Source organism: Daphnia magna, linkage group LG2 (genome assembly GCF_020631705.1).
Source record: "Daphnia magna isolate NIES linkage group LG2, ASM2063170v1.1, whole genome shotgun sequence".
NCBI classification, from domain to species: domain Eukaryota; kingdom Metazoa; phylum Arthropoda; class Branchiopoda; order Diplostraca; family Daphniidae; genus Daphnia; species Daphnia magna.
In genome coordinates, this window is record NC_059183.1 from 15984205 (window position 1) to 16012006 (window position 27802).

Sequence of the window (27802 nt, forward strand, 5' to 3'; positions counted from 1 at the left end):
AAACCATAAATAATGATATTGCATATTGCTATTGGTAAGAGAGTGCTTGTTTCGGATGCTATTTTTTTTAAATCAAATTTCTTTTCCTTTCGTTTTTTTACTGATAAGAAACTTTATCTTAAAAGAAAAAAACAATTTGTTTTCCTGTTAATAAATTTAATAATACAAATTTGGCAACAAGCAGACGACACAAATGCTTTGCATATGTTGTTTCCGAAATAAGTCTGTTCCCGACCTGAAAATAGAGTTTCAGTTTCACAAATATCTTACATGATTGTTTAAGATATCAAAAGTTGCTATTAATACGTGAAGAATGGCGGATCCCCTGAGTTTACTGCGTCAATTCAATGTGAATAAAAAAGAAATTATCGAGCGTGAGGGTCAAATCATTTTCGGTGAATTCTCTTGGCCGAAAACCGTCAAGACAAACTATCTCATTTACGGGCAAGTTGTTCATTGTGGCAGTATATTTAAAGCTTTATTAATACATTTTTTATAGTTCCGGAAAAGATGGCGCCCCCAGGGATTACTATACACTGGAGTGTCTCCTATTTCTCCTTAAAAATGTTCAACTTCAGCACCCTGTATATGTGCGTCAAGCTGCTGCTGATAGCATTCCAGTTGTAAGACGTCCAGATCGTAAAGATCTTCTGGCATACCTAAATGGAGAGACAGCTGCTTCCGCCTCCATAGATAAGGCTGCCCCTATTGAAATTCCAATTCAAGTTCGTAGAATTGCAGGAACTGCCCAAGCTGGAGGTTCAGGGCTAGGTATAGGAAGTGGAATTGGTGTTGATGATAATGAAGTTCCGGCAAGCAAGAAACCACGCTTGGAAGACCAACAGATGCAACGAGTGAAGGAAGTATTGGCTGCCCGTCTAGAAGCTCCACGCCAAGACAGCCTGATTAATGTGAACAAAATCCAGTAAATATTAAAATATTGTTTAAATAAAATTATAAAATGTCACATATTTTATTCATTGAATTTGCTAGGTCATTGTCAGAGGCTATGTCAATTGAAACAATTGCTTCCCTCAAAGCCAAGCGTATTGCCAATAAACGAAAAACCATCAAAGGGGACAGTGAAGATATGGGTTTGGGGCTTGGATCGTCCCTTGGTTTGGCAGGAAGTTCGTCGTCAGAACTTAGAGGAATGCTTGATTATGATTTTGATGTTACGAAGGATATCTTAAATCGCGAGAGGCAATGGAGGAATCGAACTTCGGTCCTACAGAGCTCTGGCAAAGTAAGCGAGCGTATGATCAATTGAATTTCCACTTAAAGTATTTCAGTTTTTTCCTAACTTATCGATAGGTTTTCTCGAAAAACATTTTTGCCATTCTGCAAAGTCTTAAAGCTCGAGAAGATGGTAAGTTAAGGGGTCACAGCTCAGTAGCCCCAGGAGCTGGGCGGACCGTTCTCCCACCAGGCGGCGGCCCTTCTGGAATGGGACCCCCGGTTCAACAACAAGGTCCAGTTTACAGTCGTTACGACCAAGAAAGATTCCGAGGAAAAGAAGGTACTTACCAAAAGTTTAATGCAGTTAAATAATCAATTCATTCATGCCCTCTCTTTGTATTAGAAACGGAGGGTTTCAAGATCGATACCACTGGCACATATCATGGCATGACGCTGAAGTCGGTTACTGAAGGAACACAACCTCGCAAGGCAGCGGCACCGACTGCGGCTACCCCGGCAGCAGTCGCCCAACCACGCCCTTCAACTGGCCCAACCAAGCGAGTGTCTCGAACACCGATTATTATCATTCCATCTGCCAACTCCTCTCTTATAACCATGTTCAACGCAAAGGACGTCTTACAAGATCTAAAGTAAAACAGCTCTCACACGTTTTTTTATTTTCTTCGCGATTTGTAAACTTATTTTCGTCTACGCCCTCAACAGGTTTTTTAGCACAGAAGAGAAAAGGCAGCAGGGTTGTAGAAGAGACAATGAGATTCTACTTCAGCGACGCAAAGAAGGAAATCTAACAGTGCCATATCGGTATCTGCTCTTTTTAATGCTTTCTGCAGAGTTGGAATAACTTTGTTTGATATTTTCAACTGCAGGGTAATCGACAGCCCTCAAAAACTAGCTCCTGGCGATTGGGATCGAGTCGTAGCTGTCTTTGTTATGGGTCCTGCCTGGCAATTTAAAGGTTGGCCGTGGTCTGGAAATCCTGTAGAGATCTTCGTTCAAGGTAGGACCACTGCTGCAAGATGTATTGCATTTTCAAAATCATTTCCCTCTCTGTTTTTATTTTTCAAATAAAAAGTCTGCGCCTTCCACGTTAAGTGGGATGATATACCGTTGGATCAAAACGTAGCAAAATGGGCCGTTAATGTGATTTCGCTTTCAAGGACTAAACGGCATCTCGATCGCGCTGCCCTAATGACGTTCTGGGAGAAGCTCGACAAGTAAAAATTTAAATTTATCAAATCCTTCGTATTAACGATACTTTCTTCACCTTTAATTTACAGGCATATGTTAAAAAATAAACAACATCTTCGTTTTTGATACCTGCTTTCCCATGTATACGGTATCAAAATTTTTCTAACTAGAGCGCGTTATCTTTTCAAAAATTTGTTGGTACCTTCTGTAATGTCTTTACACTTTGATTTTGTGATACACCAACCTGTTCACATACAGTCTGATTATTGATTATTTGCAGATTTTTCGGAAATGTTGCTGGTGTCTTGATTGTCACATTTCCGTTTTCTAACTGTTCCTTTTAAGCATCTTCGTGTTAAAGTTGATTTAAGGATGAACAGGAGCTCTGTAGCGGAGTTTCCCTTTAATAGTTGTGTCTATCCCACTCCTTGATAAAGCTTCTCTCATTCTCCCCGGTTTCGGCTGTAGGAAGCGCAGAGGGAGCACCTTATCTAAAAAGTAAAAATAAAATCCCAGAATCACTCTTCGATTGGAGGCCATCTATGTATGACGTCTAACAGTTTTTTACGTTGTTTGGTTCTTCTACCCACTTCTCTTTCTCATCATACAACGTGACATAGTGTCGCGCTCTCCGCGATTATAATGTAAGAATTCGGAGGCCCCCTCCCCCTTTTCCAGATAAAAATTATAACCCTCTTCGGGATTATCGTAAATCCGCTTTCGTGGGTTAGCTTCAATCTTGAATAACGACTGCTTGTGAGTATGGTAACATTCGTAACATATGAACGAAAATCATGAAATTCAAGTTTCTTTTTACGTGGGGATTTTGAAATAATCGTCAAATAAAAATTCGGAACTCCATGTGACCCACCTTTAAATAACAACTCCTGTTCTCTAGTTAACTGTTTATTTCGGTAAATTTGTAGAGTATCTGCATCGCCAAGTGACAATCCATCTTCAAATAATCTGCAAATAATTAAAGCACTATGGACCATCTGTAAAGATGGAGCGGAGCTAATGGATGTACTTTGTGTTTGATTTCGAAATCGATTATTATGATGATAATCGGGGAGTTCGCCCCGGTTGCCCCGATAAAAACCCGACCCAAATTCATAGTTTGAATTCTGGCGCCATTTTTGCAAATGGCGTCGGGGCAAGCGGGTTAACCTTGATTTTTGCCCCGCCCCGCCCTGGCTGACGAAATCGCACCCCGATTCAGCCCTGATTGCCTTTTCCCGGGGCGGGGCGGGGCGGTTAACCCGATTATGGCTAATCGGGGCCGATCCCTAGACTTTCATGTAACTGTCTTTCCTTTTCCAACCAAAAAGACATCAGGGGAAAATAAGAGATAAATTACTGATAAATTATAATTAAAATATTTACTGTAATGAATAATTGGTAAACTAAACGTAATTGAAATATTAACATTTCGCGCTTTTGCCAGCCATCCAGCAGCATTCTGTTTCGCAACGCTGTTTCGCACTTTAGCATGGGAATGAAAGTATGAAACGCCATTCAGCGGCTAAACCGCATAACAATTTAACAAACCATCTTGATTTGCACGGCGTTTCCCGTTATAGACGTTCGTCGTCTCTCGCATTTCGCTTTTGCGTTTTAGGCACACCCGTTTAGGCTTTTGGGGTGGTTCAGAAATGTTTAACACGTTTTGCAACTAGACTTCATTTGAATGGTACAGTACAGTATACTTGCTAATTTGTATGCTATTCCTTTCAGTTATTATTTGCTGTCAGACAATGTTTCCATATCTTTAGGTGCAGTTCCTATCTGCAGCCCTGCAGTGTGCAAAAATAGATGGTGGAAAAATCTGCTCACCATGCTGATCTGCACAATGCCAGCTTCATTAAGCAATCTTGAAATGACCTATGAACAGTAACTTTGTTTTATATTTGGCTTTCACATGGAAATCTGTGACAAATATTTATAATAGCTAAACTGTCATTGAACATAGGACTACACAGTATTAAAAGACTCTTCCATTGAGGAAATTTGTAGCCGTGGACTGTCTTTAGATGACTCTTCTATCAAATATTTTCCTGCTTTTTGGAGCAAGGAACATAGCATGTCTTGACGCCAACCAAGTGTCCTTGGAAAGATTGTAAAAAAATGTTTAAGGTATTTGACAAATCTGTAATCATTTTAATAACATGATTTTTTTGGTATTCTTAAATTAGCAGGAAATACCTAAAGTTGGAGTATGGTAAATTTTTTATTTCCCGTTACTAGTTTTGTAAAACAAATGGTAAATTGGTGAAATGAAACAACACATGACCTATTCCTTTAGATCAATTGTTTTCACAAGTGGAGATTGATTCCACAATCTTCAGCTTCCCAGGCAGACACTGATCCACAAAGCCATGGCTGATAATGATATAAAAAATTTATTAATAAAAAAATTTATATTTTATGTTATTGATTGCAGAGTCAGAGAACAATGTGTAAAACCTGATATTCTAGCCCTCAAAACCCCAGCTGCCCTTTTGCTTCAACAAGGGTATAAAGCTATTATAATTTTAGGAGTTAAACATTGAAACCAAAAACAAATCAGACATATTTTAGTTGGCTTATTTGCTTAATGATATTGTTACACTTAACTTTAGAAAACCTGGAAGTGTATACATAGATTCAGGGTCAAGTTAATGAAATGGTTGAGCCGAAAATGAATTTTACATTACTTTTGAACAGGTCCCAACTCAGTTTGCGCAGCGGAGGCCCCTAATATACGACCCAGCAATCTTTACTTGCGGTCTTCCAGTGCCGGGAATTTGTTATGCTCTTATGCATGCAATTGCTCAACAAGGAATTAGGGAACCAATTCTGTTGTATATAAATTTTTTATTATTCAACTTATTTCACAGCAGCATTTAACTTGTCATAAAATAATAAGAACGTTTTTTAAAATTTTTTTGAATTTTATTTTTATTTATTTTTATTTTATTTATTTATTTAGTTTTTTGTTTTGTTAAGGTGGAACGCTGAAGAGAAGAAATGTTCGCGAAGATGGGCAATTCGAGATCCAAGAAGAAAAGGAGTGCCCATTGTTTAAAGGCTTAGAGACTCGGCAACTGGTATTGCTGACCCGTGGTGACAGCGTCGAATAGGTTGAAGAAGGGTTGCGTTGCATCGCAAAATATTCGCGTCATGTTATTTCCGCCATAGTTGATACTGAACGCCATCTTAACGGAGTCCAGTTCCTTCCTGAAGTTGATTTTACTGAAAAAGGTATGTTGGTTTCCTTTCCATTGAGTGCGAAACATTGATTTTAATGGCTGGTGTAAAATTACAGGACGAAAAATGTTGCATAACTTCTTGTTCGACATCTGTGAGTTGCAAGGAGTTTTCACATTGGAGAAATGCGAGCAGCAGTGTATCCATACGTCCGGCCACAGACTAAGAGGTAAAGACTACGATCTGCTATAAACCCCTTGAAAAAATACACCCCCTTTCCTTTTTGGGGGGGCTCATAAAAAAAAAAAAAAAAAAATATTTTTTTTCTTCCCCCCCCCCCCCATTTTACTAAACACAAAAATTTTTTTTAAAAAAAAATAAAAAAAAAAAAAAATTTTTTTTTTAAAAAAAAAATAAATATTAAATATTTAATAATAATTTTAAAATTTTTTTTTTTTATAAAAAAAAAAAAAAAAAAAAAAATAAATTAACTCTTTTCCTTTTTTTTTTTCTCTTTTCTTTTTTTCCCCTTTTTTTTAAAAAAAAAAAAAAAAAAAAAAAAAAAAAAAAAAAAAAAAAAAAAAAAAAAAAAAAAAAAAAAAAAAAAAAAAAAAAAAAAAAAAAAAAAAAAAAAAAAAAAAAAAAAAAAAAAAAAAAAAAAAAAAAAAAAAAAAAAAAAAAAAAAAAAAAAAAATTTTTTTAAAAAAAAAAAAAAAAAAAAAAAAAAAAAAAAAAAAATAATTTAATAAAATATCATTTAAAAATAAATAAATAATTTTTTTAATATTTTTTTTTTTTTTTTTTTTTTTTTTTTTTTTTTTTTTGTCGGACGTAATAAGCTCGGGCTCAACTGGTAAGCGGTGGATTCGATTCCGCCGTTTGTCCTGCCCTTCTCCATAAAGCACTTCTACAGAGTGACAACTCATCGCGAGTGCATGACATCCATATCGATAACGGTTTCCTGCGTAAAGACGAATCCGAGTAAGTCGTCACTAGTTTACAGCAACTTGGGCTCAATCTTCGGGTAATTTAAGATACTTTTCTGGACCGTTTAGAATCTTATAATTGGCCGAAATTTTTTTTTTTTTTAATTTAAATTTTTTTAAATTTTTACGAGATTAAGTGATACGTCGTCCTGTCACATCTCAAATTCTATGGTTTAACATTCTTGTTCTATGACCGAGTTCTTTTCCAGACAGGGGCTTCTCATTTCTATTGTCGTACCAGCGATCAGATTTGATGCTTCGAATTATTTTGGGTTGTTAAAGCAAGACTGACTTTCTACGTTTCCACCAACCTGCTTGGTCGCCAAACTTTGTCATTGTGTCGGACTGTAAATCCGGAAGAAGAACGTCGAATTATTGGCGATATGTTTGTCAAAGGGGTAGATAGAATGGCTAACGATTTAAATGTCACTTGGGATAATCTACTTCTCGGATAAGGTATCAAACTTCTCTTTTTTGTTGTTGCATGTATTATATTGCCTAATATTCATTGTCATCATATATGAAAATATTACAGTTGCTTTGATACCGGATTTAATTGAGTCCGCTTCGCATATGGCTTTTTCGCGCGCTGATGCCATAAAGACTCATCAGAACGATTCCGAAATGGTTCGTCAGTTGCTCATTTACGGCCGTGTAGTAGAACCTCTTAAAGGTAATTGCGTTGTGGTATTCCAGTAAGATCTTTACTCTTTTTGCAATTTTTCCCAACAGACATCCATATAGATGAAGTAAGGTCTTAGGTCGCGAGCTGGGTCTGTCCACAGAATTACTGGAACGTCACCCGGTTTGTCAATTCGAATCATTTATGCCGAAGAACTGTTTACGGAAGCTTATTTCGTCAAGACGCAAGTGCTGATTCGTTTTATGGTCGATTATGCTAACATGGCAGCTAAGGAACATGTCTTGCTCAATCGGTTTGAGATCGTGACGTCGGAAGAAGAGTGTCTTGTTCTAGAGGAACGGTCCAGACGCAACCGGTATGTTGCCACGCTACTGCCTATTCGCATTTACGGTGTTAAGGTACAAGAGCTTCGCAATTTAGACGTTTTGTTGGCGGAGTTGGTTGGTTGACCATCTCCCTGCAAGGAAGATGGTTCTCTTCCTTGCAGGGAGATTGCCGAACTTATAGCTATTGCGTAGAACTGAGCTCTGATCAGACACAACCAAACTGGAATGATCTAGCCACCTAGGCCCGCTTAACACAGCGTTGTGCCATAGTGCCAATCGTGTTTGCTACATATTCGGAAAGGCTGTGCGTGAATCGGTGATAGACGTTACACCTAGCTACTTAACGAGTGACATTTTGGTGATCTTGAGGGAAGCGAATTATTTGTCAAATAAAATATTACGGGATTCGGGTTGCTATAAGAAGCTAGCGCAGATGCCAATCGTCTTGATCCTTTTCACTTTGATCGCGATTCGAGTCAACGCATTCCATCATGCCAGTGATCAGTCGTTTTTCAATCATTCTTTTAACAGGATTTTATGACTGGACTTCCTGCAATTCCTGATACCCATTTGCCCCAAGAGGTACGTAAAAAGTGGGTACAATTTTAAACAGATCTTGCTGTAAACATGGATACCGCTTATTAGGTTGTAGACAAGATGGTTGAAGCCGTCTTAACTGTTCCAGGAATTTTCAGGGTCTTGTATGATCTGACAGCGAAACCACAATGGACAACGGAGTGGGAATGATTTGATTTACGAACGTTGCTTAGGCAAATGATCTCCGCCACTCTTTACAGGACACGGATGCGGAATTGTATCACTGACCAGATTTAGATAGGATATATTATAATAGTGGATTCAGTATAGACTTTTGAAATTGAAAAATTAATCAGCTTTTTCGTCTCGTGAAAATCTCTTAAACTCGCTTCTTAGGAAAAATTCACGTGATGACTTATTGAGTATTCCTTAATATACATGCACACTTGTCGGAAATAATGGGTGCATTTGGTTTTCGTCAAACAAATTAAACATTCTTTATGTGCAGCTAGGTGGGTTGTTGTTGCTCTCCGAAGGCTATTCAAGGCGTTATGCCATTTCCTGAAATTGAACATTCAGAAAATATGGTTTATGTTCGCAAATTGTTGAAATCTATTCAGGGTGGTACCATAAAGTATGACTGCAGGAAAGGGTACTTAGGCTTCTAAAAGCTAAGACGTCTTTGGTAGTGGAAGAGGTACTGCTTATTGAAGTGTCAGATGATGGTCTTAAGAATTGACTTTTTCCTTTGCTTTGCCCAATGAATTTGTGCTTGGAACTGGCAGGTGGCGTTTAGCAGTGGCACCCAATCTTTATTCTTAAAACCCAGAGGTGATCTTCACTTTTCTGGGGGATTGATTGATTGATACTTTTTGGTTAAACCAAGAAGAATACCAATAGATGGATGAGTGGAGGGTGAGCTGAGGAACCATTGAAAGAGTCCTGCGCAGTCTAGCTGCATCCAGCCAGATACTAGTAGAACCCGAAACTTTGTTTTGACAAGTACTGTCATATTTCGGTTGCAGGCTTTCACTAAATACCAAGTAAGTAAGTGGTATAATCGTCTTAAATATATGATTTTTCGATTCAAGTCTATTTAGGTGTCAGAACTGAAATCGTACTTCTAGAACTTTTAAAACACCGCATAACTTATATTAACTGCAGTTTAATTTTACAACTATCAAAATCGTGTTAACCATTTAAAGGAGAACAAAGTTCATTTTTTAGATTTCCAGAATTTCAACTTCCGGTTTTAAAATGCCAATTAACTCCTTATTTGTTGGTCTGTCAGAAAAAAGATTCACATTTTCGTGATCCTCGTCAAATTTGGGGTCGACTCCAAGTATCAACTCAAAATACCCCAAAATCGTCAAAAATCGCAAATTTTCCTGAAAAATCTTGATTTTTGTCAAATCCAACTTTTGGCTGAAAACAAGTCATTCCCAACCCAAATTTAATAAGGATCACGACAATCCTACTCGTTTTGTTATGGGATCACTATTTCCGGAGAAATTGGCTACTTCCGGTTACTTCCGGAAAATTTTCGTGACAATCTGACAAAAATAAAAAATGAGCTGTATTATTCTAACAATTTCAAATACTTTTTTTCACATGCGTTAGTGTATGGTAGCTATTATTCCGTGTTTTTCTTGCTTTCAACACTACAGGCTGATCCTACGAGCTACGACAGTTTTACCTACAAATGTTTAGCGTTTCGTGCTGCAACTAATAGTTGATATTCTAGGATGTTATGCCTGAAATTGGAATTCAGCTATCAGAGATTAGCAAAATTCAAGTACTTAAAAGCAAGTATTGTACTTATTTCAACATTCAAAGTAAAATATAATTTTTGGTTCTAGGCGGAAACTCTAGATGGCGTTGATGTGGGTCTATGATGAAGTTTATGAGTAACAAGTTAAATGGGTGTTTGTTAAGTTACCCTGTTATGTGTTTCAACAGATTTTTCTTCAGAAAATTTACGGTATGTGGTTATCTATTCAGTATTGCTATCGTTGGGTATGTATTGAAAAGGAAACCCTTGAAATAGATTGCTTTTCGTATGTGGTAGTGTTTCGCCTTGTCAGCTATGCCAGCTGCTGAACCAGCACCCAGCAGCCTGCATTCCTGCTATCAATATACCACAAGAGATCCAGACACTTTAAGAAGGCCACTATTGCTTACATGAAGATCACCATCCAGTTCAAGTACTGTTAATGGACCTCAAGCCTTTTGTTTAAGCTTAGTGATGTGTTCTCTTGTCAGTCAACAACAGGAGTCTTCTTCTACTTTGTGTTCCTAAGCATCAGCCCTCAGCATCCCAGGTATCCAGATTTCCAAGTTTCTCTGATTAGCCAACCATCATCCATACCCTTCAGCTCTTCATTGTGGTATTTCAGAACATTAATTATCTTCCATTACACACGTCTGTAACAATTTTCTCTACACAGGCTTCTCTTCATCCCTTCTTAGTCTGCTGAATGCCAACATTGAATTAAGGTTCATTGACATTGCCTTTCCATGGTAGATAATTTGGTGGATTATCTGGATTTCTCATTTTTAATAAATCTTTGTTGTATAAAGGGAAAATCTTCACTGTTAATCCTGCTGTTCTTCTCACCGGTACTTAGTCAGCTCACATGGATAGGCTTTAACATCTCCATTTTTTGGTATTTTAAGTTTCTATGTTATGGAGCATTGCTGTGTTGTAAGAAAAATTTCTGTGATAGGACTGCAAATATCTTCCTTCGGTACAACACTGCCGTTTTGACAATTTCGGTAGTTTCGCCCCCAGTGGACCACACGCGTAAGTTCTTTGTCTTTTTCATCGTTTTATCAGACGAATTCCCTTTTCCGCTCAAAATCACTTACTTCTTTTTTTTCTGATTTAATCTATTTAGAACTACATTTTCTTCGTCTTCCTATCGTTGTTGTCTACGACTTCACCTCATCGCTGTCTTCGTTGACGTCTTCGCCTTCATCTCCGTCTCGTCGTCTTGGTTCTCTTCGCTTTCATCTCCGTCTCGTCGTCTTAGTCGTCTTCGCCTTCATCTCCGTTTCGTCGTCTTGGTCGTCTTCGCCTTCGTCTCCGTTTCGTCCTCTTGGTCGTCTTCGCCTTTATCTCCGTCTCGTCGTTTTCGCCTTTTTTGTCTACCTGGTCGCCGTGGATCGTCGATCTGGTATTGTTTCATTTTGCATTGTTATGTTTAAGTTAACCCGTTGGCTGCCACCCCGTTTGCGTCCCATTTTTTTTGTAGCTTGTAGGGACCGGCCGCAATGGCCTTCGCCGCAAGGCGCCTTAGGCAATGCACCAGTAGGGACTTCTCTTTGTCGATGCGGTGGCGGATTCCTGAGGGTGTGCATTCCCTGTAATGGATTCCGTCACCGTGTCAGCCCGGACTTGTCTTCGGACAAGTCTCACCTTGTTCGCGATCCTTAAGACGTGATGCTTAGTTACTGTAGTTTAAGCAACCTACGGGTTGCGTGGCCTGGCAGCCAACGGGTTAACTTAGTTAAGTTTATGTATATTTGTGTAAATATTTGTGTGCATATTTACTATTATGTAAAATAGTGGTGGAATTGTTGGGAGGAGGTGGGACAATAAAAACAATTTCAATTTCAATTTATTCTTTGTGTTTATTTCATTTCACCTTATTCAAATTTATGCAAATCAAAGATAAACTTAGATTATTTGTTTTCCCAACATATTTCACTCTAAGTCCAGCCATCTCACTAGTACTTATTTCAATAGATTTCACAATCAGTGAAACACCAGTGAATAAATTCTTTTCTTTGTTCCATTTTACTTCAAATTTTTATGTCACTTTGCACAAAACAAAGGGAAAAAATGACTGAAACAAACTAACTTCACATGGTGGCATCACAAAAGGAATTAATCATTACCTTCTTGAACTCCTTTGTTTCCATTGAATGATGTCATAATTCAACTAACACAAGAATGATACTGGATATGTTTTATTTACGCTAACAACATTAGTGGCATTCTCTTCAGTAACCGAGTGACTCCAACTTCAATAAAACACATCAGGTGCCTCCTGGCTCTTAGCAAATTAAAACAGTAAATAACTATTGAAAAAACCAAGACCTGGATTGAACAAAGTCATTGAATGATTTTGCAGCCACCACAGTACATCAGATACATCCCTAAGACTTGAAAGCATGATTTAAAAAACTTAAACTATTAACAATAAATTCTAAAATCACCTGATGACACCTCCAAGAATCTAAGAGATTTAGATAGAGAACAAGATTATAAAGAACTACTCTTTTCACGTATCACCTTTGAAACAAAATGGGTATATCAGACTAACGAAGATGAAAAACGTGCAAGCATAGCCAAGCTATATTCCTACTTTAAAAATTTAAAATATAAGTAATACGATGTTTCTTTTACATGAATTTTTGCCATAATACCTTGAACAACTCTGCATTGATTGAATTCACAAGATGCAACTCAAAACACACGGAATCGGTGGTAAAATTTCAAGAAGAGAGACGTTCGTTTCAGCAACCATCCTCAGTCCGAAGCCACGCGAAATGAAACAGCTGACGCAACAGCTGGCATACCCATAAAAATTCTACGGAGTTAGTTATTTCACCCCTAGATGTCTTAAAAATATGCGGGAAATGTCAATAAAGTTCTCCAATAAAGCCAACCTACTAAATGTAGCTGGTTCTAGAAAAGAAAGGTTGTGTCAGTACAACTATCTGAAACCTTTCACAATAGACTTTCAACATTCTTAGAACAAAATACATATCAGCTATGTCATTTTCCCATGGATGTTGGGCAATCTTCTGACCTCATTATGCTACCTATGCATCACATTCCATTTTCATTCTTTTTCACATGTGAAGTATGGAGACATTACCTTAGTGCCATAGGTTGCATATCCAAAAATATGTTTTTAAGATGTCTATATGGTGGCTGCAGGAGTGCTGTTAAAACATTTAAAAAAAAATAAATCCGAAATTATTATTGCATTAGAAGCAAAAGTCTCTTCTAAACTTTTTACCTGTGTCCATTAATTTTCAATTGGAGTAATAGTGTCTAGCCTGAGGCATCCTTCTTTGAATAGGTTTGATGTAAAGAGTTGAATGACTTTGTATCACGTTGGCGACACCGAGTCACTGACTGACCGAGATTTTATTACAGTGCGGTACTAATGCGGTTGGCAACTGTAAAATTTACTTTTCCGTGCATTGTTTTTTCTATATTCCGGGCAATCATCGATTAGGAACCGGGTAGAGGTAATAGGTTTCCTTGTGGTCTTTGAGACGTTAATGGTTTCGTTTATCCTGAAAGTTGATGAGAAACTAAGTCATTTATCTCAGTATCGATATTGAAGAAAATTCCTTTCATACATAGAAGCTCCCTGTTTGATGCTTACTGGTTCCATACCTGCAAAATGATAAATCTTTAGAGTCGTTTATCTAAATGTCGCACCCCAAACAGTTTTCCACTGTAAAAAGTGGCCAACCTTCTATGTAGTAGCTACATTAAAAAAATCTTTGTAATGGATTGCCATGATCATCTCCCTGGGACAAGTTACTTTAATGGACACTTCTCAGATTTGCTTTTCAATGCTTCCTTAGCCATATTTACTCAATAAATTTGTCATCTTGTCACTGAGATGAACAGACAAGCATGTTTTGCAGATTGGTTGCAGCACAGTTATTACTGCCTTGGTGTAACTAACATGACAAATTGTATGTTCCCATCTACATATAACTGAAGGGGTCCACACATTCTATCAGGCCTTTTACACATGTCTCACATTTGGCATCTTTTACATTAATTTGCTAGAAAAAAAATATAAATAAATGTGAATAAGAAGGTTGATTGATATTTATGGGATGTTACTGTACCATTCAACTGACAAGCATTTCAAAGTGCATAGGTGTTTGGGAAGCAACGCAGCTGTACAAGTTTCTTCAAGTTCAACAAGTTTGTTCAAGCTGTACGACAGTTCACCTACATCAAATACAATAAAATATATTGGGAAAAGAGAAGGACAACACTAGTTCTCTGCAAGTAATCAGGTCTTCTTAGAGGTACACTGCTCATGGATAATGCAGCACAAATTGTCATCATAATAAAAAGAAGGAACAAGTGGACTTCAGGCATACCATGCAACCTGATGCAACTTCATTTGTGAAACAAATCTATCATCTTTCAGGCAAAAGATGGAGCACTCCAGACCTTCGACCATAGAACTTCGTTGTCTATGGTACCAGGAATCCTTTGCTTAAATTTAATCACAGACTACGAAGTAAAGACCGCTATCCCCTATCTCACCGTGTAGGCGAAGCTTAGTCTTACCGCTAGGGGCGCGGGAGTATACTTTATGAAATTTTTTTACTTTTTCTAATGTTAGCATGGTGTAAAAGGGAGGTGTACCAACTCTTCAGTTAAGAAGGGTATCTCAGCTGAAGCCTCTTCGTGGTACAAGGTTATCAATCGTCAGAGACGCCTGGTGGCCGATCTTGAACTAAATGAAAAACCCACTTGAAAAATATTCTAAGTCCAAAACAGTGGATCCATCCCTATCGGCATTCGCTACGGGCCTACGGCCCATGGCAATAAGATGGCATTTCAAAATTAATGTTATTATCTTTCTTGTTTGGAAAAAAAAATATTTCAAGTACTGTATGATCACACTCTATATTTAAAAAGAAATTAAAAGATAGTTTAAGTATTACTTTGTATTAAATTTCTTGGATGGGCATTTTTGGCCAGTTTGAAACTCGCCTGGACTGTTGTTTGTTCTTTGGACAATAAAACATCTTTCAAACGTTTAGATTCAAAATAATATCTCACTTTTACATACTCCATTATTAAAGTTCCCATATTACAATGGCGATGAGTATCACAAAAAAGGGGCAGTACATTGGTTAATTTAACTTTTGCTATACACTCTTGGAATGTATCAGTGATATAAATATGATTAAGTGACTTAAAGTGGTTTGAGACAACTTTTTCAATTGCGCACAAAGTTTGGTACATTGACAGGGTGACAAACACCAGTCCACCTTTGGTTCGAGCTCTCGTGTATGCATCTGCGTCAAAATCACTTGGTAGATCTGCTTCTTTGGTAATTACGGTCTGTCTGCATGCCTCACACTCGAAAAGGTTTTCTCTCGTTTTCACCATGTAACCTGCTACATCGTATATGAGAAAGTTACCGATTCTATTTTCTTTGGACAAGGGCAACTCGTTCACGTAACGCTTTCCCAGCTCTTCCATTAAATCATCTTTCATTGCTACCCTTAAATCAGCAGCAGCCTTAGCATTGTCGCGGAATTTTTTAATGAGACACTCCTTAAAATCGACGAGCACCCTAAAATGGTCATCATTTTCTACATTTGCGTTCCGCAATAGTATCTTCGCGGGTGTGTACAATGACATCATCCTGATAATATGTAGAAAACTTGTAGCCGTTGGATGTGTATCGACTGAACGTATGCGCCCAAAAGTCATCTATAGGCAAAAAAGGATAGTTCATTAAACGATTATTTGCATTTTTTTTACAAATATATACCTCTAAGGCGTCTTGGTTCCATTTTGCTGTCAGTACGAAATCGTATTTCTCTAAAGGGTTTTTTGGATTCAATAACTCTTCTGTCAAGTCAATGGTGCTACGGATAGACAAGCGCCAGCCATCTAGAGTCGTATCTGACGCAAATGCGGCCATTATTGGACGTTTTCCAGGATTGCGATGGCACTCCTCAGTTAACTCTATTATTTTTAGCATGTCTTGAGTACAGATTTTTTCCCCTTTGTTACCTTTCCCTCCATTTCGACTAAATTATTCCAGTTGTTCCCATTAATTGACTCACCCTTGTGTCGTCCATTCATAATGTCAAATGTGTCATTAATAAGCTTTGTAAGCTTTTCTGTAGCTTCCGATCCTAATAAAATAATGAGTTAGATTTAGAAATCTGGAAGATTTAATAAGGTACCATTGAATAAATGCGCTGTTTTTTTGTCTTCTCTTAAAAATTTTAAAGCCATGGCCATATGTTTGGAGTACAGCTGTGTGGCCAAGCTTACCGTCATTCTCTGCCAGGTTGATGGCCAAATGTGAGCAAGTTTTAACTTGGGAACCAATTTCAAACCAAGCAACCTTTGATGCTCAAATACTCTCTGATAGAACATGTGGTAGACAGTGTGCCCGGCAATCTGAGAAACATAAAAAGGAAAGTATTAGTCTCCATTTGCTTAAGTATACTTTAAGCACATTTACAACCTGAGCAATTTTTTGAAGCACAATTTATTCACCATTTTTGGAAAGACGCTATCAAGGCGTCAACCAAACGACGCCATTGATGTGTTCAAACTTTCAGTACGACTAATGGAAAACCGTTGACGACTGATCCGAAGGTAACATTTTCTCACAAGCTCAAGAGATGGCGTTTACTATAGAGAACCAAACAATGCCTACTGGCATGGTGTATTAGTATGGTGGGGGAACTGATGGTTGGAATCGGCTATCTCGGCTGAAGCCAGTGGTCACCTATGATCAGCGCTGCCTGGTGGACAATTGGGTGAACTATGAGCTAAAAACCCCCTTGAATGCTGTCAACGGTTTGAAAATTCTCTAAGTCCGATTGCATTGCTTGTGTACTTAGTAACCTATAATATCCTATTTTGATTGTTATTAGACTAAGTAGATTTGTGTTATATTAAAATTGTATGAAATAACCAAAAATATGAAAATAAATTGAAGCAAAGAAATTTAATTGAGATTACTTTGTATTTACATGCGCTGTAGTTCCGAGTTTGAAACTTTTTTGAACACTAGCTTTTTCTTTTGATAGCATGCATCATTTTCAACATTTGCGTTTCTAAGCATTGTCTTAGCGGGCGTGTAAAGAGACATCATTCGAATGATGTGAAGGAAACTCGTTGCAGTTGGATGGGTGTCGAATGCACGAATTTGTCCAAAGAGGCGCTAAGATAAAAGAAATGAAAAATTAATTAAAATGTAATGTTAAGATACTAGATCCATTTAAAATTATTTACCTCCAAAGGATCCTGGTTCCATCTGGCAGTGAGGACAAAGTCGTACTTCTCAGTTGGGTCGATAGGGTACAATAACTCCTCTGTAAGACCAATTGTACTCAAAATGGTAAGGCGCCAGCCTTCTAGAGTTGTCTGTGACGCACTGGTATTTTGAATTTTAGGTTGTGTTCTGACTGCATCTGATCTGCTGCACAAAAAATTCTGACGAGGATCTTTTGTCCGAGTGGCCGATTCGGTCGGAATAACAGCCACTCCTTTATGGCTCTCGGACATAGAAGACACTTCAATAGACACTTTAGATTGCAACAGAACTGAGTTATCTGGACTTGTTATAAAGGAAGGATCGTTGTCTGTTTCATAATTAGAAGAATGTTTATGTACTTTCACGTTGACCTCGTAAGTTTTCTCTGTGCAACCATTCATGAAAAAAAGCAGTTAATTAACCTAAACTAATAATTTATTCTGTAATTTCTTACCCGTTCTGGAGTTATAAATACCATCGTTTAATATGCGTGCATTCTTTTCTAGCATGGTAACAGGAGTATCCAATATCAGGTCTGTAGATCCATACGACCGTAAAGAAAGACTAGACTTAGCTCTCTCATCTAAAGAAACGAAGCACAATTTTGAAAGAAATTATACAATACATTTTAATCGAAGTATACTTTCTGCGTCGAAGAGATCTCGATTTGGCCAATCCAAAGATTTGTCTAATCTTACATCGGTGGAAGATTGATGCCTGTGACGCCTCGAGTTATTTTCGTGTTTATCTAGAAAATTAAAAAATGTATGGCTTTAGGGATGAATTAAGTTAAAGATATATTTATGACATTTTCTTTACATGAATTTCTGTCTTGGTTTGACATTTCCCTTGATCGTTTTGGTGTCCAATGATGATCAAAGTCTGAAAGATGTTTTCTTAATTCACTGTGTGTCTCGAATTGATGTGAGCAAACTTTACAACTGAATCCCAAAAATACTCGTTTCCGGCTTGGAAAATGCTGATCATTTTCAGGTAGAGTGGCTCTTGAAAGAGATCTTAAATGTTGGGCAGCATGCAAATGGGAATTCAGTTCCCTCTTACTCTGATAAGTGTTCAAACAAACTCTGCATTCAAAAGTCAACTGTGCTGTTTTGTTTAGCTGGACCATTTTCTTGGTCTCTTCCAGTACAACAATCTTCTATAAAACACCGTTTCACCATTTTTCGATAACTTTCAAATCACACATCACTGAAACGGTTACATCGCATTCATACGTAATGGCCGTATTCGAACGAACGAGAACCGAAATTTCTAAATTATGAAAGAAGTTAGTATTTTGGTTCATAGAGGGCACCGACAATTGGTGACCAGCCCTGCAATTGGCTGTTAGGAATTTCGACTTTTGCACTAAGCTCCGCCTCTTGTCCGGGAACTGGCTTCATTCGAGATAGCCGATTCCAACAAAAGTTCCCCCACCATACTAATACACCATGCTACTGGTACCACAAAGAGGCTTCACAAGAGATACCCTTCTTAACTGAAGAGTTGGTACACCTCCCTTTTACACCATGATGTTAGTACTGAATACGTGCTTCACAGTTCACACACACGTATTGGACTATTGGCGGGAATTGTATTTAACTTTACGTCATCAACTGTACACCTTAATTTTCTAGATCCCCTTCCTGTACCCCGTGAATTATTTCAAAATTTTATTCTAATTCTTTGGTATGGTAATAAAATTATACGTTTACCCCCTCTTTTCCCTATTTTTCAGATCGTGAAACCCTGCACGATGGGCTCTATACATCTGAAAAATAGGGAAAAGAGGCCTAAAATACACGACGCGAACCTGGTGGCAGTTACGAGCATCGCCCAGGAGCATCCTCTTCAGTCTTATGGGGCTGATCGAGTTTTTCACTTCGTTGTCTGTGCCCTAGGTCTGTGTCCAACACAAACTTCAACTGTTCACGGACTATGTTCCGATCTCGCTGTCGTCTAAATCGGACCTTCTAGCGGGAAAAATCGGATCTATGTCCGATTTTTCCACAAGATGCCATTTTATATTCTTTCACTAGACGGCTCTAGTGATCGGACGTACATCCGTTCTCCAAAAATTTCGAATTCAAAATCAATGGGCATTATTGAACGGGCATTGATCCGTTCACGGAAACGCTAATTCGTCAACAACCGGTCCGTGGCGGGCGTTCCAATTTTGTGTGATTGTCATTATTTACGTTTATTGTTTTTGTTTTTTCTTTTTATTTGTTGTATTTGTGTTTGTTTTTTTAAATCTGTATATATGTTTAAAGAATACAATTTTTTAGTGAAAAAAATTGCTGTATCCTGTATTTTATTTCTTTTAGAACCACGAAACAAATTTTACATTACAACAGAAGTAAGAATATATTATTATTTGATAGGTAATATTAATGAATTTCTTACCATTTAACGAATTTTATTTAGGATTAGTGAAATGCATAAAATTTTTACAGTCTTACTCAGCCAAAGCTTTAAATTTGCATTCAGTGTGTTGGCTGCGTTTTCCATCCACGTTGGGAAGTACACTTTTTATTAAGAAGGTAATCTATTGTGGCATTGTAAAAAAATTAACACACTTATCAAACAGGTAACTTATTTCAAAAAATTGTAATGTTATAGCCCTGACATCACTCTTTTATTTTCCCTTTTCCAGGTATCGGAATCCCACTAGGTTGACCGGGGCAACAACAAACAATTGAATAGTCAATTAGAAAGCAACCTTCTAAGCCTAGCATCAATAACTAAGAATAAACCATTAAAGCTAATTAGGTATTTTTTTATGTAAAAATGTAATTAAATAATGAAATAATCAAAACAATTTGTTCGTGTCACTCTTCACTCATTGTATTTGCTTTATGTTCTTTATGAATAAAACACTGTATGCTTACTCTTTAAAACAAATTGAGTTTTTATTTAAAATGTATTTGTGTTAACATACATTCTTGGTAATTTAAAACGTTGGAATAATAATAATGAGAAGTTAGAATTCAAATTTGAATTACGCGCGTCATCAAAATGGCCGCACCGGGAAGGGGCCAAGGGGGTACATTTTATTGTAATTTGCGGTTCTTAAACTATAAAAATCGAAGTAAATATCACATCAAAACATGCTAGAGATAATAAAGAATCTCAATAATATATTTTCTGTTTATTTTGGTGTATATTAGAAACCAAACAACGTACCCAAAAATATCTGTTTTTGGCCCCTCCCCCTCCCCTAAAATGTCATAAAATAAAATAATTAATTACGAGCTAAGTTTTCAGCGAATTTTCGTAAGTTTTACGGCAATCGATAGGTATTTAAAAGCGCTATCTATTTGGTGAATTTCATCAAAAAATATTGAATAGGAAAAAAATTCTAAATGAAATAAATTTTTTTGCGTTTTGTCGCTTAGGTCCAATACTGCGCTTGATCGATTAAATGAAAAAAATTTTATTCATTTCGAATTTTTTTCCTTTTCAATATTTTTTGATGAAATTCACCAAATAGATAGCGCTTTTAAATACCTATCGATTGCCGTAAAACTTACGAAAATTCGCTGAAAACTTAGCTCGTAATTAATTATTTTATTTTATGACATTTTAGGGGGGGGGGGAGGGGCCAAAAACAGATATTTTTGGGTACGTTGTTTGGTTTCTAATATACACCAAAATAAACAGAAAATATATTATTGAGATTCTTTATTATCTCTAGCATGTTTTGATGTGATATTTACTTCGATTTTTATAGTTTAAGAACCGCAAATTACAATAAATGTACCCCTTTGCCCCCCCCCATCCATTGCGGCGGCCATTTTGATGACGCGCGTAATTCAAATTTGAATTCTAACTTCTCATTATTATTATTCCAACGTTTTAAATTACCAAGAATGTATGTTAACACAAATACATTTTAAATAAAAACTCAATTTGTTTTAAAGAGTAAGCATACAGTGTTTTATTCATAAAGAACATAAAGCAAATACAATGAGTGAAGAGTGACACGAACAAATTGTTTTGATTATTTCATTATTTAATTACATTTTTACATAAAAAAATACCTAATTAGCTTTAATGGTTTATTCTTAGTTATTGATGCTAGGCTTAGAAGGTTGCTTTCTAATTGACTATTCAATTGTTTGTTGTTGCCCCGGTCAACCTAGTGGGATTCCGATACCTGGAAAAGGGAAAATAAAAGAGTGATGTCAGGGCTATAACATTACAATTTTTTGAAATAAGTTACCTGTTTGATAAGTGTGTTAATTTTTTTACAATGCCACAATAGATTACCTTCTTAATAAAAAAGTGTACTTCCCAACGTGGATGGAAAACGCAGCCAACACACTGAATGCAAATTTAAAGCTTTGGCTGAGTAAGACTGTAAAAATTTTATCATTTCACTAATCCTAAATAAAATTCGTTAAATGGTAAGAAATTCATTAATATTACCTATCAAATAATAATATATTCTTACTTCTGTTGTAATGTAAAATTTGTTTCGTGGTTCTAAAAGAAATAAAATACAGGATACAGCAATTTTTTTCACTAAAAAATTGTATTCTTTTAAACATATATACAGATTTAAAAAAACAAACACAAATACAACAAATAAAAAGAAAAAACAAAAACAATAAACGTAAATAATGACAATCACACAAAATTGGAACGCCCGCCACGGACCGGTTGTTGACGAATTAGCGTTTCCGTGAACGGATCAATGCCCGTTCAATAATGCCCATTGATTTTGAATTCGAAATTTTTGGAGAACGGATGTACGTCCGATCACTAGAGCCGTCTAGTGAAAGAATATAAAATGGCATCTTGTGGAAAAATCGGACATAGATCCGATTTTTCCCGCTAGAAGGTCCGATTTAGACGACAGCGAGATCGGAACATAGTCCGTGAACAGTTGAAGTTTGTGTTGCTGTGTCTCTGTCTCTCTGATAATGCTAAGATAAAAAAAAAAAAAACACTTTTTCTCAAGAGGGCCTTATGGGACTAAAACACCAGATGGGGTTGGGCTGAATTGCGAGATCGAGCAACTCAGCATCCGCTGAAGGTCTATTAACATGATTCATGGCTTAATTGTTGAACATTGGCCCGTTGAGCTGAAGGTATAGGTTATACAAATATATCATATATCGGTAGTAACAAATGAGTAAATACAAATTGGGATTGCTTAACAACTTTAGTTATCATAAAGTGAAAATCCACTACTTTTGTCAATCGTTTCCACTTGTTTCCATTACCCATTATAGCTTATTTCCTTTGAAAACCAAAATTATGTCCGGCATTGAATCCCATTAATAAAAGGGTACTGAATTCCCATGAAACAAAGTGTATTCTGTTGTGAATTTGTTTCCTACAAAAAGAGCGCTAAGAGCTCAGCAATAGCAAATAGTAGACATCCAGTAACCCACACTTAGACCTCGCGAAATGAATAGACAACTAAATTTGCATGTAAAAGTATAGGTAAAGAAAGCCGAAGAGTCTGAAAAGAAACAGAGAAAGCATCGGTCGACTGGAGAGAAAACAAACAAGAGAAATAAACCATCAAAAAAATCAGTTCACTAAGCTTTAAACGCGTTATCAACTGAGGGGTCCTACAAAAGAAGCATTCTAATTTTGGGTGACGTTTTGTCGGAGAAAAAACATCACTTTGTCGAAGGGTTGGCTTCCAACCCACTAGAAACAGACTTAGGTAGGGTCCACTACTGTGTTAGGTGGTATGGGCGTAGCAGCTGTTTCCCGTATTTTTCGACATTAATTTGTGAAGCCCATCAGCTCCATTATCGGCTCGTTCGTCTCGACACCGCTCTCTTGCTTCAACGGCATATTGCTAGTGCTGCTTGTGGTGTGAGGTTAAAGGCCATTTGATAGATGGGCATTGGTCTCTCGAGCTGTCAGTTGATGAACGTTGGATTTCCCCTTTCCTCTTATCTTTAACTGCAAGATGAATTTCAAATACGGTCGGCTGCCGCCAGGCGTCGTCATCGTCAATTTTCTAGGTCTTCTTTTTACTGCAACGCCTTACAGTTTTCAGTATGGCTACAAGAACAAAATGAAAATTTTAAAATGACACATACAGCGTTAAAAAATGGTCACTATTCTTTCTGCCAGCCTACCTGCGTGAATTGGGAGCCATGGCGGAAGAACGCCGAACGCCCTCCTTGGTACGTCGAATCTTGGGAGAGCAACCCATCCATTTGTGACTGATAATCTGACGACAGGTATGGGTCTTGTGAAGGATCTAACTGAGATAGACCCGACTGCGATAGGGCGCCGAAACCCGAAACTGTCTGCGACATACCCTGTACGACAACTAAAGATTTAGAAACGAGATGGACGAAAACGGTAAGCGCCTCGGTTTAATACCTGGGACATTCCTTGGGTCAACGCCATGCCTCCCTGGCTAAAAGGCTGAGTAGAAACATCCTGGGTATTCTGCGAAAGCGATTGTGTGAACAACGAAGAACCCCCTTTGCTTGAAACTTTTCCAGCGCGAGGTCCACTTGCACGGGCACTTTCTTTTGGCCTTTGATTAGGCTTCGAATTACTATGCAATCCTTGTGGTTGCTGACCATGGAATCTAGGAGGGACGTGTGTCATATTCATAAAGACGCCTAGCGGAACGGGCATTGCAGAGAGGGCGGCCTGTGCCCTCTCGGGAGCAATGTAGCCAATTGGATCATGTAGACGGCTGTAAGGATCTCCAACATTGGCTGTCGCTCGAGGTATATAGGTGCTTATACCGTTGTTGTTCGGTGGTTGACCTCCACCCGATCGATCGTAGACGGAACCAGGTACCATAGCCTTTTAACGAAACCGATCGATAATGTAAAAGAAAAACTTTTTCTTGTCCAAGTGTTAAATACCTGACGTGCGTCGTAAACGGCCGTAGACATAAAGTGTTGACCAGGGTTAAAACTGTTAATAGGTTTCTTTGGCTTGGGAAACTGCATCATCGATTCTTTCAGGTTGTTGAGAGCTCCCTCTGTGAGCACATGATTTTCCTTGTAAAAATGAAGCAGGTGATTCCATACAGGTTGCTTGGCCAAAACTTTTGGATTGCCAACAATAATGATTCCATAACGTGCACGAGTCATAGCAACGTTCAAACGACGAGGATCATTGAGAAAACCGATCCCTTGATTTTCGTTGGAGCGAACACACGACATGATAATAATGTCCTTTTCTCGACCCTGAAAGGCATCTACGCTAGCAATTTCGATATCCTACGAGACAAAACAAAATATATTATACAGCTCTTGAATTTCACGAACGTTATTTGTTTTTACTTGATATAATTTCGCATGGAGTGATCCTTGGTGTTGCATATATTGAACAAGATAAGCTCTTTGACCTTCATAGGGTGTGATGATGCCAATTTGTTCTGGCTTGACTCCGGAACGGAGAAAGCGTGTGGCTATTTTCTCCACATTTGATGCTTCTGTTCTATTCAAATACGACGTGCCGGAGCCAGCAATTTCTTCCTGGCCCAACGTGACGTAGAAGAACATGGGTCTGTCTGGCATTGGCCAGGGGAAATCTACACCGCGAAGAATTCGATCCTCAGCGCAAACACCGTTCTGCAGTGAGCCCTCATAAAAGAAATTCGATGGAAACTCAGATAGCCGTGGATGCATACGGTACTGCACTTCCAACCGAAAGGGTCGGATGCCAAGCACTACTAATCGTTCGAAAAGTGATTGCGAGAGACCAGCTTTAGCAGCTGGTTTACACATCACAACTGGTCCCAACTGACAATGATCCCCAACAAGAATGAGCTAGAAACAAATGAAAAAGTTGAAATAAAGCAATTTCACCAAGTTATAAATTCTATACCTGTCTAGCCCCCAGAACAACAGGAACCATGCATTCAGGTTCGGTGGCTTGCATAGATTCGTCAATCAAGATAGAAGCAAATTTTATTCGGGCCAGGCGAACATCACCAGCACCAACGCAGGTGCAAGCCAAAACATCCGCTGCCTCAAGTAGCTCTCGTTCTGCTTGCCGCTTCAGCATACGGTATCGCTTTTCATCTCCTTGTGACAGTTCACCGACTTCTTCTTTTAGCTGAACCAACTTCCGTAATTCGGAAGCCCTGCAATAAATTCAAGCGGTAAATTATCCCTGTGACGAAAGGCATCGTCAAATTACTGTTTACCCTTCGAGGCACCGCACTTGATTATGTAAGGCCAAGAACGATACGGGTGAATCAATAGCCTCTCTCGATTTGGCGCACAAACGGACCACTTTTAAACCAGTTCTATGAATTTTTTCGGTCAGTTGATCTACAGCGATATTTGACGGCGCGCAAACTAATACTGGTCCCGAACCTAATTTGGCCAAATGGTACACGATGGTGGCCGATGTAACCGTCTTTCCAGTGCCAGGAGGTCCTTGAATTAATGTTAATGGGCGTTGAACTGCTTGTTTCACGGCAAAAACCTGCAATAATAAATACATGAAAATAAAAAATGTACGGACTTCGTATTCGCAGTGTATTACCTGAGATCGATTAAGCTCAGGCAGGTCAGGAGCCGAAAAATGTTTGGGAAGATGAAGGCGGAAGACGACATCTTCAACCTCGTGGCCGAGCAAACGATGATAAATGTAAGCTGATACACTGCTTTCATCAACTGCAAATTTCCTCAAAGCTGATTGCATCCTGTAAAAGTTTTCTTGCATTAGCAAAAATGTCTACTTGAAGTATTCAGTTAATGGGACGTTACCTATCAAACGACGTGGACTTCCAGACAAAATCTACAACAAAATTAGTAGAACATTCTGTCGGAGCTCCGTTTGAATTCTTTAATTCAATTCCGACTTCTTCGCCATAGTTGTCAGGGAGTTTTATCACGTGGCCTAAACCAGTCCATGGTTTGTGTAATTCTCCAAGGTAACGCAATCTGAGCTCGTCACCATGCATCAGTTTCATATCTGATTTAAAAGAAATGTGAAACAGAATGAAAAAATGGCATATTAACCATGAAAATGTTACGACATTACCACTGTCTGTCTTTTGAAGACTAAAGTAAGCAACCGTCTTTTTATTGAGACCAACATCCCAACGAACGTGAACGTTATCTTGGGTTTGGGCTTCTTTGACTCGTCGATCGTAGTCAGCTTCAAGTTTCACTAGCGGGCCAAATATATTCTGATATTGGTAGCCATCCTCGTATCGAAGCAACACATGTTGCGGTTCTTCGTCAACACCAGGACGTTCAAGGTCTTCAAAGCTAGCTTCAGGTTTCTCTTTCCACATTTCTTCTAAACGGTTCAACTGCTGGGCCGTCAATTGACGAGCTCTCATCTGTTCAGCCTCTGAAGGGCTTCGGACAAGCCAACTGAGGAAACAACGGTCGGCTATAAGAGGTTTCCATTGTTCAATGTCCCTAATGAGGAAAAAAACAAAAATAAAGTAAACAAAATATTAGAAGAGGCATTCAAGATCTCCCTGATGAACAAGCTTACCAGTTCATATCTTTTAGTGATGACTGAGCAGCACAAGGTTGGCGACAGAGCAGCACAACAACTGAATCAGCCTTAGCTGGTATAAAGCCCAAGACGAAAACATTTCTGACTCCACAGGAATAACATTCCAGAACTGTTTCACCCAAAGGTCCATCTCGGTGTAGAGTAACCTCCTGAAGAAAAGTTTGAAGAGATATAATTTTTGAAATGATTTGCATCAGCTTCAAGCAAGGTTTACCTTATGTTTTGCTCGGACCAGATGGTTAACAATATGGGAACCAGAAGTATTTCCTTTGCCGTTGCAGAACCATTTCTTACAAATGTTGCACATCACAACACAACCAGGATCGTGAATACCACAATACTTGCAAGCATGTGGTGGCAAATCTTTGCTGTAATAGCCTTCTTCATCCTCTTCTTCAAATTGTAGATCATTCAAATTTTTCATCGCGGAAGCAAGCTGGGAATCAATCGACTCCAACCCATTAGCCTGCAAGTAAACTTATGTTATTGAAAGTTTCCAACCAAAACATATGTTTGAGATTTTACCTGGTGCTTTCCCATTGATTTGTGAAGGCTAGCATGATCAATTTGTGAAGCCTGGGTCTGACTCGGCAAGGTAAAATCGCGAAAGTCGAAATCGGTTCCCTGAGTGTCTGCCCCAAGAAGATCATTTTCCTCAGTGTCAAGGAAAGTGAGCGTTTGCGAATTGGGTCCAAAAGTGTCCACACTCATTTTGCCAAGATGGAATAGCAATTAATGACGTTACAACCGTAAAAACTCGCATGTGTTTTTAACGCTCTGCCAATTTCCTTTTACTTCATTTCAGCGCCATCTCCTGGTTCGGTGTATGCTGCAACCGCCCTCTTGCGCAATCTTTTGAAATGTAGTGGGCTAATCGCGGGAGGTACGAAGTAGTGTATGTGCGCTGGATGGGCCTGTCAAAACCTTATTAAACTGGTACTGTAGCAGAATGAGATAATTCTACCATGGATAACAAATTCTTGTGGTGTATCGCGATTCGCGAGATATTAAATTATGTAACGTGCTGCTCGCTTCCGTTGAGAACTGCCTGTGGCATGGTTACACAATTTATAAACAATTATAAGGCAGTACAATTTTTGTAACAGACCTGTTTCACGTGGGATCGAGCTCTGTTTTCTTAAACGACAATTGAAATACCGCAAGCATGCCGCAAGAATGACATATTCGAGA

General features: G+C 38.2%; 4 protein-coding genes, 2 long non-coding RNA genes and 1 pseudogene across 23 annotated transcripts; 4 read left to right on the plus strand and 3 right to left on the minus strand.

Moving 5' to 3' along the window:
• Window positions 1-185: 185 nt before the first annotated feature.
• LOC116916921 (parafibromin) lies at window positions 186-2645 on the plus strand. Its single transcript, XM_032922228.2, has 9 exons — window positions 186-444; window positions 500-925; window positions 994-1246; window positions 1315-1519; window positions 1583-1829; window positions 1903-2001; window positions 2067-2197; window positions 2273-2414; window positions 2478-2645. The coding sequence occupies exons 1-9, from the start codon at window positions 314-316 to the stop codon at window positions 2512-2514; spliced, it is 1671 nt and encodes a 556-aa protein (XP_032778119.1). The 5' UTR covers window positions 186-313; the 3' UTR covers window positions 2515-2645.
• A 1265-nt stretch (window positions 2646-3910) lies between these two features.
• Window positions 3911-5846, plus strand: LOC116916922. 7 transcript variants are annotated; one of them, XR_006643634.1, is made up of 7 exons: window positions 3912-4078; window positions 4161-4278; window positions 4358-4521; window positions 4581-4606; window positions 4691-5228; window positions 5374-5628; window positions 5693-5846. It is a non-coding gene; the product is annotated as an uncharacterized LOC116916922 (long non-coding RNA). The 7 variants fall into 7 exon arrangements; XR_006643635.1 differs by having other exon boundaries at window positions 3914-4078; window positions 4581-4900; window positions 5092-5228; XR_006643637.1 differs by having other exon boundaries at window positions 3911-4078; window positions 4140-4278; window positions 4581-5228.
• Window positions 5847-6814: 968 nt separating this feature from the next.
• On the plus strand, window positions 6815-8522 carry LOC116915311 (annotated as a pseudogene).
• A 1285-nt stretch (window positions 8523-9807) lies between these two features.
• LOC116916923 lies at window positions 9808-11371 on the plus strand. 3 transcript variants are annotated; one of them, XR_004390914.2, is made up of 8 exons: window positions 9808-9861; window positions 9926-10047; window positions 10114-10270; window positions 10329-10453; window positions 10514-10586; window positions 10647-10732; window positions 10793-10869; window positions 10964-11371. It is a non-coding gene; the product is annotated as an uncharacterized LOC116916923 (long non-coding RNA). The 3 variants fall into 3 exon arrangements; XR_006642797.1 differs by having other exon boundaries at window positions 10367-10453; XR_006642796.1 differs by having other exon boundaries at window positions 10135-10270.
• A 651-nt stretch (window positions 11372-12022) lies between these two features.
• LOC116916924 lies at window positions 12023-16488 on the minus strand. 10 transcript variants are annotated; one of them, XM_045168634.1, is made up of 12 exons: window positions 16331-16488; window positions 16044-16263; window positions 15921-15992; window positions 15623-15756; window positions 14211-15561; window positions 13950-14055; window positions 13634-13883; window positions 13562-13575; window positions 13446-13482; window positions 13097-13379; window positions 12498-13019; window positions 12023-12432 (listed from the first exon to the last, which is right to left on the minus strand). In XM_045168634.1, the coding sequence occupies exons 2-5, from the start codon at window positions 16237-16239 to the stop codon at window positions 14773-14775; spliced, it is 1191 nt and encodes a 396-aa protein (XP_045024569.1). In that variant the 5' UTR covers window positions 16240-16263; window positions 16331-16488; the 3' UTR covers window positions 12023-12432; window positions 12498-13019; window positions 13097-13379; window positions 13446-13482; window positions 13562-13575; window positions 13634-13883; window positions 13950-14055; window positions 14211-14772. The 10 variants fall into 10 exon arrangements, with proteins under 10 accessions (XP_045024569.1, XP_045024568.1, XP_045024567.1 ...); XM_045168633.1 differs by having other exon boundaries at window positions 12498-12641; window positions 12953-13019; window positions 13562-13883; XM_045168632.1 differs by having other exon boundaries at window positions 12498-12692; window positions 12953-13019; window positions 13562-13883.
• A 330-nt stretch (window positions 16489-16818) lies between these two features.
• Window positions 16819-18459, minus strand: LOC116925634. The gene is made up of 5 exons (XM_032932380.2): window positions 17948-18459; window positions 17772-17876; window positions 17583-17711; window positions 17107-17513; window positions 16819-17035 (listed from the first exon to the last, which is right to left on the minus strand). The coding sequence occupies exons 1-5, from the start codon at window positions 18255-18257 to the stop codon at window positions 16841-16843; spliced, it is 1146 nt and encodes a 381-aa protein (XP_032788271.2). The 5' UTR covers window positions 18258-18459; the 3' UTR covers window positions 16819-16840.
• A 3973-nt stretch (window positions 18460-22432) lies between these two features.
• LOC116916925 (regulator of nonsense transcripts 1) lies at window positions 22433-27456 on the minus strand. The gene is made up of 13 exons (XM_032922230.2): window positions 27137-27456; window positions 26826-27077; window positions 26588-26760; window positions 26123-26508; window positions 25846-26053; window positions 25622-25781; window positions 25278-25561; window positions 24956-25214; window positions 24409-24897; window positions 23986-24345; window positions 23486-23923; window positions 23236-23421; window positions 22433-23158 (listed from the first exon to the last, which is right to left on the minus strand). Exons 1-13 carry the CDS (start codon window positions 27320-27322, stop codon window positions 23150-23152), a joined length of 3390 nt encoding a protein of 1129 aa, XP_032778121.1. The 5' UTR covers window positions 27323-27456; the 3' UTR covers window positions 22433-23149.
• Window positions 27457-27802: the final 346 nt, after the last annotated feature.